This window comes from Podarcis erhardii (genome assembly GCF_964252035.2).
Source record: "Podarcis erhardii genome assembly, chromosome: 5".
Classification (NCBI taxonomy): domain Eukaryota; kingdom Metazoa; phylum Chordata; class Lepidosauria; order Squamata; family Lacertidae; genus Podarcis; species Podarcis erhardii.
Window position 1 is genome coordinate 26,408,968 of NC_138509.1, and position 12,148 is coordinate 26,421,115.

At 40.8% G+C, this 12,148-nt stretch overlaps 2 protein-coding genes across 48 annotated transcripts in view; one reads left to right on the top strand and one right to left on the bottom strand.

The window, feature by feature from the left end:
• Positions 1–12,148, top strand: part of LOC309341600 (uncharacterized protein) — a 99,523-nt gene that overhangs the window by 55,383 nt on the left and 31,992 nt on the right. The window lies entirely within an intron of this gene.
• ANK3 (ankyrin 3) overlaps positions 1–12,148 on the bottom strand; it is a 393,627-nt gene that overhangs the window by 43,016 nt on the left and 338,463 nt on the right. For 25 of the 33 annotated variants that reach the window (XM_081861089.1, XM_081861079.1, XM_081861106.1 and 22 more), the window contains 3 exons: positions 10,993–11,025; positions 8,140–8,364; positions 2,240–2,394 (listed from right to left, as the gene is read on the bottom strand). In XM_081861089.1, coding sequence (XP_081717215.1) covers positions 2,240–2,394; positions 8,140–8,364; positions 10,993–11,025 — 413 coding nt within the window. The remainder of the gene's footprint in view (positions 1–2,239; positions 2,395–8,139; positions 8,365–10,992; positions 11,026–12,148) is intronic. The other 8 variants (XM_081861103.1, XM_081861090.1, XM_081861104.1 and 5 more) reach the window with 1 other exon arrangement.

Below are 12,148 nucleotides of genomic sequence, written 5' to 3' on the forward strand. Positions count from 1 at the left end.
CCCTGAAAAAGCAATCCTCCCGGATCAACAACACTGCTCCTCCCCCCGACCCACAGTCCGCGATTGATGGAGGACAGAGAAACCTGGAAGTGTTATCTCGTGTAGGGAGATTACTTCGCCTTCCCGTACCCAGGTCTCTGTCACGCAAGCCAGGTCAATCCCCTGCGAGACAAAAAAGTCACGCATGGTGGCAGTTTTATTGCCTATGGACCTGGCATTGCACAGCACCAATGACGGAGGTGGGTAATCCCTGCTCGCCCTACCCTTGTCCCTTGGGACGGGGCATAGATTGGAAGGGGTTCGAGCATCACTGCATCTCAAAACCCTTCGCCGATAGTGATATTTAGCCCCACCGCCATTCTTCCCTAGCCCTTCAATAGTGGGAATCCCAGACCCCATACTAGCCTCCCCAATAGAGGGGTAAGATCTCCTCAATAACAAGTCATCTCTGGTCCAGGACTCTTGGGTCAGAATGATATGGGGAAGAGGTGAAGGTTTGATAGGGTAATTATCCCTAGAAGATAAAACCCAACCAACCGCACCGAGCAAAGAAGATGTTCAGTTCCTCTGCCAATGAGGCATCAGTCTTAACCATGTTCCTTGTATTGCTCTTGTAGTTGGTTAGGTGCTGCAGTCGTTGCCACACTTGTTTCATGATGTTATTGGCTAAATAATTTTCCACCTTAAGCTTATACTGTTGTTTTGCTGCCTTAATGCTTTTTTTTGAGATTTATTCTTGCCTCTCTGTATATGTCTATATTCCCTGTCTTAAAGGCAGAATCCTGGATTTTCTTACTTCAGCAGTCATCCATGGTTTACAGTTCCCATAGAGTCTAATGCATCTCTGCGATGTTACATTATCGATGCACACTTTAATATAGGAGAGTATAGCATCTGTGTATCTATGCAGATCTTGCTGTTCAAACACACTCCAATCAGTGCTCTCAAAACAATCCTGGAGCTGACTAAGAGCACCCTCTGGCCAAGTTCTAACTGTTTTTATAACTGACTGAATTCTTCTCCTGAGAGGGATGTACTTCGGACATAGAAAAACTGAAGAATGGTCGGATGAGCCTAAGTGGGGGAAGGGGATTGCCCTGTATGCCTGTTTCAAATTGGAATACGCGAGATCTAGAACATTCTGTCCTCTAGTGGGAAATTTCACGAACTGTTCAAACTTAGGAAAAACCGTCTTTAGGCAGGCTTGATTGAAGTCCCCTGCCACAACAAGGGTGCCCTCTGGGTGGATTTGCTGCTGCTCGGAGATGACGTCATATAGCTTAGAAAGTGCCGCATTGACATTAGCATCGGATGGAATATAAACAGCTATAATAATTATGACAGTTACTTCTCTAGGCAAATAAAATGGCCGACATGTAACTGCCATCAATTCTAGATCTGGGGAGCAATACGTGTAAGCTACTTTGCTGTTAACGCACCAACCATTGTGTATGTAAATACAGACTCCCCCGCCCCTAGCTTTACCAGAATCACTGTTTCTATCAGAGCGATAAATTATTCGATTTATCAGCTCAACTGCCGCATCTGGTACTGCTGAATGTAGCCAAGTTTCAGTAATAATTACCACACAGTTCTCACAAAGAAGCTTGTTTGCTGCCATCAGTAACTGTAATTTGTCAATTTTGTGGGCGAGAGATCTGGTGTTGGTCAAGAAGACGCTTGGCAGTGCTGGTCTCGTGGGTCTTTTTCGAAGCCGGGTTAACAGATCAGCTCTGCAACCACGTTTTTGCTTTCGCTCTTTTCTCTTTCGCTTCTTTCGGCACTTCCCCCTCCCGTCGACAATCCATAGAGATCCTGGAGGTTTGGTATACAGTGGGACCTTTGAAACTCTCTAGTTATCTCTATTTTTCTTGTGATCCCAATGTTTACCAGTTTTGTGCGTGAGTAGGTGAGGTATTGGGGGCTCAGAGCCGCAGCGTATGAACGCGCCGCCATCTTGGAACATTAAATGAGCATCATTAATTCACTTCTGTAACAAATAATTGGGATACTGAAATATATTTCTTAACTGCAAATAGGTTCTTTGATTGGATGGTTGTGTATCTTTCTGCTGGCAAGCATAAGAACATATATGGTATTATATCCATGCCACATGGCACTGTGGTAATGCTATTTGTATAGTCACCGCCTAATTCACCTTTAATCATTCAAAAACAAACCCAACACATGTTTCTACTTGCTATTTGCCCAGGCCAAAACAGTAACAGTGCATATATACCTTCATTCATGCCGTTCAGTATTTCAGTGAGGTTTTCATGCCTGCTGTCATACTGATGTTCCTTCCACGTTTCACCGTTTTCACTTCGAAGCACAATCAGTTCTCTTTCCTTTCCTCGCATCGATCCAAAATGAGGGATTTCCACTATGACAGGACTACACCAAATAAAAGAAGAAGAAGAAGCAATTCATATTGTACATGCATTTTTTCAGTTTACTAAGTGCTGCTCCCTTACTCAAGAGTTGTCTGTCACACAGCTACAAGTGCGCTCATGGGGGGGAAATGGTTAATAACTGGCAAAGCTGCAAAACCCTTTCCAATTCAAATTGCAAGGTTTTTTGTTTGTTTTTGTTTTCAATAATCCACTCCAATTACACACTTAGATAAGCACGCACAGGAGTGCTGACATACATCAATTTACACAGACAACAAAAACAAGTTACAAAAATGCATATAAGCAAATAAAAAGAAAGGGTTTCAGCAGGCAAGCTTAGATCCTGCACTTGGCTATGCATACATAATGCTATTTACTCAGGGCTGTGTGTACTCGGCACTTAACACACATAAACATTTGGCTGTGTCAAAGTAACCCCATGTTCCGTGTCTAGAAAAGCTGAATTCTTTCATATGCAACCTAAGCCAATCTGGACAACTTATTTGAGTCTGTACAATTTATTCTGCTTCTGCTAGTCACAGGAAGAAGTAAGAAGCAATGCCAGGGCACTGATGCACAGGACCCTGATTGCTGGAAATCTTTATCAACACTTTGTTTTGAGACTTCACCTGATGCTCTCCACCCAGTTGCAAACTTACTTTTAAAAATTGTTTCTAAAAAGTGAAACTCGGAGTTTGAATATTGCTTTTCTTGTGCTTGAACAACTCTGTGCATATGCAATGCTGTTTACTTAGGGCTGGGTGGGAGCTTTGACTTAAAATAAAGAAAATGGGGTGGGGAGAGAAGAGAACTGACAATTTGCACCAAGTTTTTCAAATATATTGTAAAGAAAAGCTCATTTTCCCAGCCAATATATATTGTGGAAATTTACCAGATTTGCAAGTTTCGCTCACTTTGCCTGATTTAAATATATTTAAATATGCTAAATAACTTTAAATATGTTTTAATCTTGGGAGGAGTAAGGAGGTACAGATGTAGAAGGATATAAAAAAGTACTGAAGTTCCATCCTCTTACCACTGGGCAATCTTAATTACCCATGCAATTTCAAGTCCATTTGCACAATCATAAAGACTAGACATTAAAAAACAGCAACCAGGGAGAGCACTGAAAGTCTCGGGAAGTTGAATTTGGCACCCAGTACTACAGTCTCTACTTTTCTGCCCTTGCACAGAATCACAGAATACACACAGCCCTTTAATAATTATCAACGGGCGATGCACCAGCATAGGCAAAGACCAACTTGGTTCTAAGGTGTAGAAGAGACACAGTCAGATATAAAACAAAAAACAAGCAAACAGAAGTTCCATTTTGCTGGCATGCCATATTTACATTGGCTTTAATGGAAAGTGTACATTTTGATCCAATGAAATCTTTCATACAAAGAATTAATGCAACTGGAAATATATACAGTCTAATTTTACAAAATAACGTGCAGCGCAATCCAATGCACGAGGAGTTCAGTGGGGAATAAGCCTGCAGAAGGCCGGGGTATGAGAACCTGTATTGTGACTCCTCTTTTCCTCCAGCACCATTTGTGTGAGCATGTGTTTCTTTTCAAGCACTACATATACTAAAGCCCCTGGTAAATACTGATCGTATGGGGACAAAACTGTAGCAGTTTTAGTCACTTATGGGGGCACCTGCATGTCAGAATGGATTGATGTGATCTTCCTCATATGCCAAAGAAAACTTGCTGGTATTAGTCTATGAATGTAGAAAAGATTGGCTCAACAACTTAACCTGGAGGATTTGAGGAAATATTTTGGTTCTTCTCACAATCAGTCCAGGGGCTGGGGCTGCCTGTCCACTTCCTTCTCCCTGGCCTAAGTTTGCACTTGTAGAACTTAGCAGGGAGGAGGATGGTTACAAAAGTAGAATTAGTTTGCTCCATCTGTCACTGGCTCTGGCCTATGTCGGTCTCCCTGTCTTCCACACTTTCACAATGGGCACCAATTCAAACAGCTAACTAATTGGTAGTCTAGCTCTTGGCTGATGAATTCAGCAGAACAGGCCTGCACAACCTCTGACCTTTTAAAACCAAACACACGTATTTGTGGTGAAGGGCTTGCAATCCCTCCTACCCGCCTCCTTGTTAACAACAGAAAGAGAGATTTATTCAGCCTCTGATGGTTAACCATACATATCTGGTGAGCTGTGCTCAGCTTGGTGGGTAAAAAGTTGTGTAGGCCTCTGACAGAACCATGATCTTATGTAGCTGTATTTATCTTGGGTTGCTGGCCGGATCCATTTGCACCCCTGTTTAAATAATACACCTAGTGTTACCTGACTGTGTGCCTTCAACCAAAGATTACAAGAGCATAATTAAGTGGCCAGTGTAATAAACAAACAGGTTGTTTTCCGTGCCTTTTTTTCTTTTTTTAATAAAATGGAAATCTTTGCTCATGGGCAAGGAAAGCCTTTGAAGTATTCCATCAGAGAAACACGAGCAGTTATGGATTATGCAGCCTTAAGACATTTAAACAGACAGTATCATTAATTTCCCACAGAGGTTGTACTTAGCTCTGCTCATATGTATATATATATAGAGAGAGAGAGAGAGAGAAAACCTCACCATTCTGCATAAACATCAAAGAGTAGCAGCAGTACTAGCTGAGACTTTCTTCAGCTGTTACACTTTATTCTTTTACAAGGGAGAATCAGAAACGGTAATAGCAGTATTTTTTTAAGGCAATTTAGGGTATGACCCAGCTAATTACTTTTACATCTCATTGATTTCAATGGGTGCATTAAGTCATTGTTTAAATCACCCCAATGGGATGAAAAAGTGCTCCGTTTCTGACAGATTGTGGATTTATTTTTGTGAAGCGCCAAATATTCTAGTGTTGCATTTGGTTATTGGTTCAATCATCTCAACAAGAGATGGATGATAGCAGTTCCACTTGTTTGCCTAATGTTTGTGCAGGCCTTGCAAAACAGAAAATGTTTAAGCCCATTGAAAACTATCCTATGAATACAATCTTTGCAGGCGAATATGTCAGATACTGTCTCTCTGTATAAGACACACACAGTTTTGTGCATGAACATAAACAATACTCACAGAGAAGGTATTAGACAGGTATTGAACACAGGACTTGGAACAACATGCTACGTTAGAACCTCACAACCTCTGAAGGCAGGCAGTCAAAATAGTCAAATCTTCCCGAGATTTTAAATATGAATATCACAGTTTTCTAATAATTGTAAATAGATATATACAAAATTCATACTTTGTTTTCAAACCTGAAATATAATTCAGTTTTAGAAGGGTTAACATTTTCACCAATCTTATTCAACCAGATCATTTACTGAATTTTATTGAACAAGACAGAACTTTGGTCACAGGGGTGGCCAAACTGTCACTCCTGGGCATTTCAAGATGCATACAGAGAGTTAGTGGCATTCTCAGTGCATTGGCACACTCTGAGTACATCATGACTCAAGCAATCAGTCACCCACCTATACATTTGGGCCATAGTGGGATGGGGAATTAGATCAAATTCTAAGTTCTTAGTGTTTAGGCAGACTTTTCATGCTTCTTAAGTGAGTCCCGCAAGTGATGAGCTACACTTGTCTGAAAACAAAGAGCTAAACTAGAAGTGATGTTTATCATGCAACTGGGAGTTTCCTCCCATTGCAAATAGCAGCTGTGCAGGAGTAACAATCCTGTTGAGACCACAATGGAGGCAAAGAGGTAAAAATATTTCCCCCCACTGTGCTGATGATCTGGATCTACCTCCCGCCCATCAGGGTGCTTAAGTATTTATTTTTATATAAAAACAACAATCACCAGCAACTGCTATTTGCATGATTATGATTGTGTCTAGTTTGGCCCAGAGTTAAAGGTAAAGAATGAGTATCTATTGTGAGTACTCAAGCACATGAAGATTTTGGTATATATTAATTATACTTATATCTTGCAACCCCCTGGAAACTTTCCCCAGCTTCAATAATGCTATGGCCTCAGATGTTCTCAGGCCATTCATAGGGCCCTTGGGAATGTGCTGAACACAGAATTCAGAATAACATTCTACATTAAACATCACAGACTTCAGATACAGGTAGAATTTCTAGGAATGTGTTTTTTGAACTTCCTTTTGAGTCAGTAGCAGATGGCAAGGGAGATGGACTTCCCACTCTCAAGAAAACATAACTTTATCTGCTATGGAAGCTCAGGATATTAGGGGTGGTTCTGTGGCACATTGTAAGATCCCCTCTTATATGCTGTAAGTGATATGTTAAGACCTTGTTACTGCCTCACATGAGCTGAGTTTACACATTGGAACATTCCCACTTGGTTGCACAATGTTGGGGAAGGTCGGTAATAGAGGAACTCGTATTTTTAGGAATGCCTGGCCATCATTACTGATCTTATTGTGATAAAATCCCAGTGTCCTGCAGGAGACAGTTTGAACACCACTGTCTTAAGCTTATATTTAACCACCCCTGTCTTACAAATACTTCCTTGTTGGTCCAAATTTGGCAAAGCTGTTTATTTGTGCCATAAGCTGGCTCCAAAACCATGCAAATACCTTCTCTACCAACAGAACTAAAACAGGACCATGTGTGTGGTGTCGCTGTAGTGCTTTTTAAAAGGTGTAGTCAATGCAGCTGAAACAGTCAAAATTGGTTAAAACATAGGAAAAAAGCACAAAGTTATGAAAGCAGAAATGCTTGCCGTGAATTCCACATGCCTAGAAGCACAAGATCAATTACAGGAGCAGTGCTAGAATAAAATCAAGCCACTATGATTTTTTCTTTCAGTGACGGTTAATCAGCTGAAAGCTTTTGTTGTTGTTGTTGTGAACCAAAAAATAAAAAATTAAATAATGGGAATGACCAAAACACAAAACAAAAAAAGCAAGTCAGAACAAAAAGGAATTAAATAAAAAGAAAAGAAAAGAACTGTAGACATTTGATATCTTTTCTTAGAAACATCCTACCCAATAAATTTTGTTCCTTGAGGCCCAAGCTGCAGGATTCGGCTAACCATGCTCTCACCCTCATTTAGAGGGGGAGGATTGGTAGGAAGGTGCAGTTTACTGAATAACATCCATGCAGCAGGAAGAAAAACAAGAGGGGAAATTAGGAACAAACTGTCATTCCCGACAGAACTTTCTACTGGGGACCATGTATGGTAATGAACAAAATTTATCATCATATATAAATTTATGTACTCCCATATCATAGTGGATTGTTTCCCCTAATGTTAGCTTTGGAAAAGAAAAAGTCTGCTGTTGGCATTTGTGTTAGTATACGGCTCAGAGTAGCTGCTACAAAATTCACATTCAGCTGCACATTCTTCTCTTGGTAAATGTTTGCAGCTCTTGAGGATGAGCGGATAGTTTGTACAGAGTACTCCTTTAGAAATCAATGGCATTCCATAATCACTGGGTGCTGGGCATATAATTCAACAGTGCTCCCAACATCCTGCCTTTGTATATCTGCATGAATCAAGAATAAGAGAGAAGGTTTTGGGTCCCTCCCCCCTCATCCCTTAAACATAACATATTACCATAGGAAAAATTATTCATGATACCATAGAGAATTTGGCCTAAGATAAAATTACAGTCCTGTGCTTACCTAGCAAAAGGAGTGGAAGCCTACCTCCAATCCTCAAGTTATTTCAATTTTAAAAGACCCAACAACTTAGATCCATATGGTAAAGGAAAGCAAAACTATAGATGCAAAATGGCAGCCAATAATACGATTCATAGAACAACTCACCCTAAAAATTGTGCTCCGGAAGGCCCCATTTCTACCAGTCTACTAGCCAATCCTTCTCCTTCAACCATTGGTGGAGGGCTGGCCAGTTTGTGCCTCTTTACCAAGCGGCAGGTGATGCGAGTGGGCGCTGTGCATTTACGTGGTGGAATAATAATCCTCATGCCATGATGACGGCTGCCCCTCATTGAACCCCCACGTGCATCAACCATAAAACTAACAAGAAAACTGCAGAAGAAAAAAGACAGAAAGAAAGTGTCATCAGGTAGTTTAAAAAAGAAGTATGAGCACAAATGTTGACTAAAATGAAACCAATGAGAAAGAAGATCACGTAAAATAAAAAAACAACACAACAACATTCCTATACATGTCAACTGATAAATACCCTTGTACCTTGTGCTAAGGAAGTGGACATCAGCAGAATCCTCAGAATGTCTACTCAGAAGTAAGTCACACTTTGTTCAATGGGATTTATTCTCAAGTAAATGTAGTATATCCACTAACCTGGGAATAAGTCTCACTGAACTTGATGGCTTGTGTGAATACTCACCTTCCTAGCAGAAGGTATGACAGTAATTCTTAGAATGACCATGTGCATGAAGTTCTACTATTTTACTAGCAAGACAAACATTTAGTCAAAACTTCTTTGTTGAATACAGTGTTGAAGTCCAAACTACTAGGGTTAACTGTGTCTTCATCTACTATTATGAAAATATTAGTGTATTATTCATGCACTAATTGGCTACATGGCACCATTAGACAGCCTGCTGCAAACATCCTGTGTTTCTTTCAAAGAGCAAGTCGGACATGCACAACAGAACTGCTCAGTATTATGATAGCTACTTATTTTGTTTCTGCAAACCCATTGTTCTACTACTGAGATTTTCTAGGTCTTTAAAGCACAGAATTAAACACGAAGGGGCAGATTCACAAAATGGCTTTGGTAAAAAAAAATCTAATTTTCTTTAGCAGCTGGATATCAGCAACAGGATGACACACTCCCTCTTCACCTCTCCCTTTCTCAGTGTTTACATTCTCTTTTAACAGAACCACAGTTAGATTACATGCAAAATAGGGAACCATGCTTTATTTTCACTTTATTAACCAGAATCTTAAACCATCTTCAAGCAGGTGTTTAAGATCCTGCTTAGTAAATTGGCATTAAAGATGCAATCTTTAAAGACATTGAATTTGATGGGACTTGAATAGATGTGTATAAGATTGCCCTGTAAATCACAGTTCCATTTTTGGGATATAATGGCCTAACAATGGTTCAATTAAATAAGGATGTACTGTAAACTATTCATGGTGATTTCATCATAGTGACATGAAAATGCTACTACACATTTTAGGGAATGAGCTGGATCCAGATTAAGTTAGTTGAACGTAATTCCCATTAAAATCAATGGAGCTTAAGTAGTGATTTCAACAGGAGCTACATTCAATTAATTCAGTCTGATGCCAAGCCACTGTCTTTTTATTGGGCTCATGCCACAAAATGCTGACAAGTCATGGAGATGCACAGTGCATGGATAAGACCATCCTTCCTGGTTTTTTTCAAACAACAGGAGATATGCAAGCCCAACTATGGGGGATATGAGGTGCTACTAAACCTAGATTTTTCTGCCAATTTTACCATCATCTGTCCTATATGTGGGAGACATATGAAATGTCAGACATTCCGCTGTCCTGTCCTACAGGTCCAAATACAGACAGGCACAACAAATGTAATTAATTTCCAGTGCCCTGTCCGGGGCTAGGTGTGACCGTGGGACATGTGTCCTACTTGTTTCAGTAGACAGCTCTGCAGGAGTCACTGATACAATTCACTCTTTAAACCAGTGTTTTTCAAACTTAATGCCTTCTGGGAATTCTTTTTCCATTGATCTGTCTGCTGAGGAAGCCCTCAGTCATCTGCCATGAATTCCAGAGGGTTCTGGGGTATATTCAATTCAGCACACACCTAATTAATCTGTTTTCAGTTCATTGCTAACCTGTTTTTAGTTTATTCCCAATTTCATTTTATTTTTGGATGTTTTAAAAAGTTGTCTTTAACTATTATTTTAACTGATAATTTTATTGCTTTGTTCCCTTCATAAACCACTTTGAGGTTGTTGTTTTTACAATCAAGTGGGGTGTGTGTGTGTGTGTGTGTGTGTGTGTGTGTGAAATAAATAAGTAATATATAATTCGCTCAGGGCATGGGCAAGGCCCATTGGGCATCACCCGCTATGAGCAGTGCATCCTCAAACGAAATTTCTGACAACATCTAGGAACCCAAGGTTGAAGAACACTGCTCTACTCAGACCAACAAAATCCAGGATGGCACTATTCTAACATGAGCAGATTTGATTCAGCAATATTGCTGCCCAGCCACCTGCAGATTCTACAGTTTGCCCACCCTGTGAATACAACTAATGTGCCATGGTACTCTCCTGCGGTACATCAGTGGCAAATTCAACCAGTGTTTCTTGTCCTTTAAAAATGCTGCTTCTAAATATTTTGTCCAAACTCACCTGCCGATAAAACTCTACTCTTCCCCCCGCACTAGTTTACACATTACTATCCATTATGTTTTTGAGCACATCATGCACAGTCTGTAAGAACACAATTAGTAGTTGATGATCGTCTAAATTATTGCCAGGTAAATGACGTGAGCTACAGGACAACCGCTAAAAACTACACAAACAAACAAACAAACAAACAAAGAAGTGGGATGTCTACAATAAAAGGTAGAAAGGGCTGGGAAATCAGATGCACTAAAAACCATCTAGGCACATTTCAACTGTGGAGAAAATAAATAAATAAATAAACATATATAGAAGCAAAACAAGGAGTCACAGACAGTGTCATCACCTTGAATCATACTGGGGGAGTGGAGAGGAATAGCTGCAAAATAATTTAGAAAGCAAATTGGAAAAAAATTAATGTGAGATAATTAGAAGCCAGCAACAGAAAATGTCGATCATAAGCAAAGGCAAAATAATAACAAAAGCAAAGCTTTTCAGTTTGATCAGAGCAGGGAAAACGTGCGTGTTCTGTAATATAAAATATGCATTTAATTGCATTTTAAATATTTGCCAAAGAGGGCCAACACCACTTAGTATGTATAAAAGCAAGTATTCTAATTAGTAATTGTGCCGGCAAAGGTAATGCACACCTTTTAAGAAAACAGGATGGTGGACGCAGCACCATTAGGATGCACGACTGAGTAACAATATGTAGGCTGCAATGGGGATAACTCGCCACCACTTGATTGGCTACAGCAAACAGAGCAGTGACAGTGAGCAGAATCCTTTCATTGAGCAGCCTCATTGCTGGCCAGTGTCTCCTTTCCAGCCTGATTAGCAGGAACACCTTGACGGGAGTTGCATAACTAGCAGGCCCACCATGGTATGAATGGATAATGTGGCTCCATCAACCAACCTGAAGCGTAGCAGCCATAACAGTCTCGCCTCCCCTCTTCACAATTTGGGGCTAAGCTCTTCTGGTGACACCTCAACACACCTTAAGGCGATCACACACTGGGACAGCAACATATCCACCTCTGCTAATGCTTGCTTGGGTCCGGCTCAATTCCTCATGCAGCTCCAATTGTTAGTTGTGACAAATGTCAAAAGAATGGAGCACAAGAAAAGTTGCTGGGGGGAAGGCAAAAACCCTGCAATGTAATGCAGAGCTGAATTGGGGTGCCTAGGCAAAATCCCTTCCCAGCCACACAGCAAACGGATGCCCAGATTTGAGGGAGGGCAGGGTGGAAAGTCAGTGATAGTATTGTTGAAGCCATAAGCCAAGCCTCCAATTTATGCCCTGGGAGCAGACCACAGAGAGAAAGTTCGCTTTCTGGCCCAGTCCCTGGCCCCTCCCCCTGGGAGCAAGTTGGTGCTGCTGATTGGCTCCTGCAGCAGAGCACTGCACTCATGCTGCTTCCAACACACTAGCGGTGCTGGCTCCATGCCCGACAGAACAGACTCGGTCTCTCTCCGCCTACCACAAACTGGGGATGTAGACA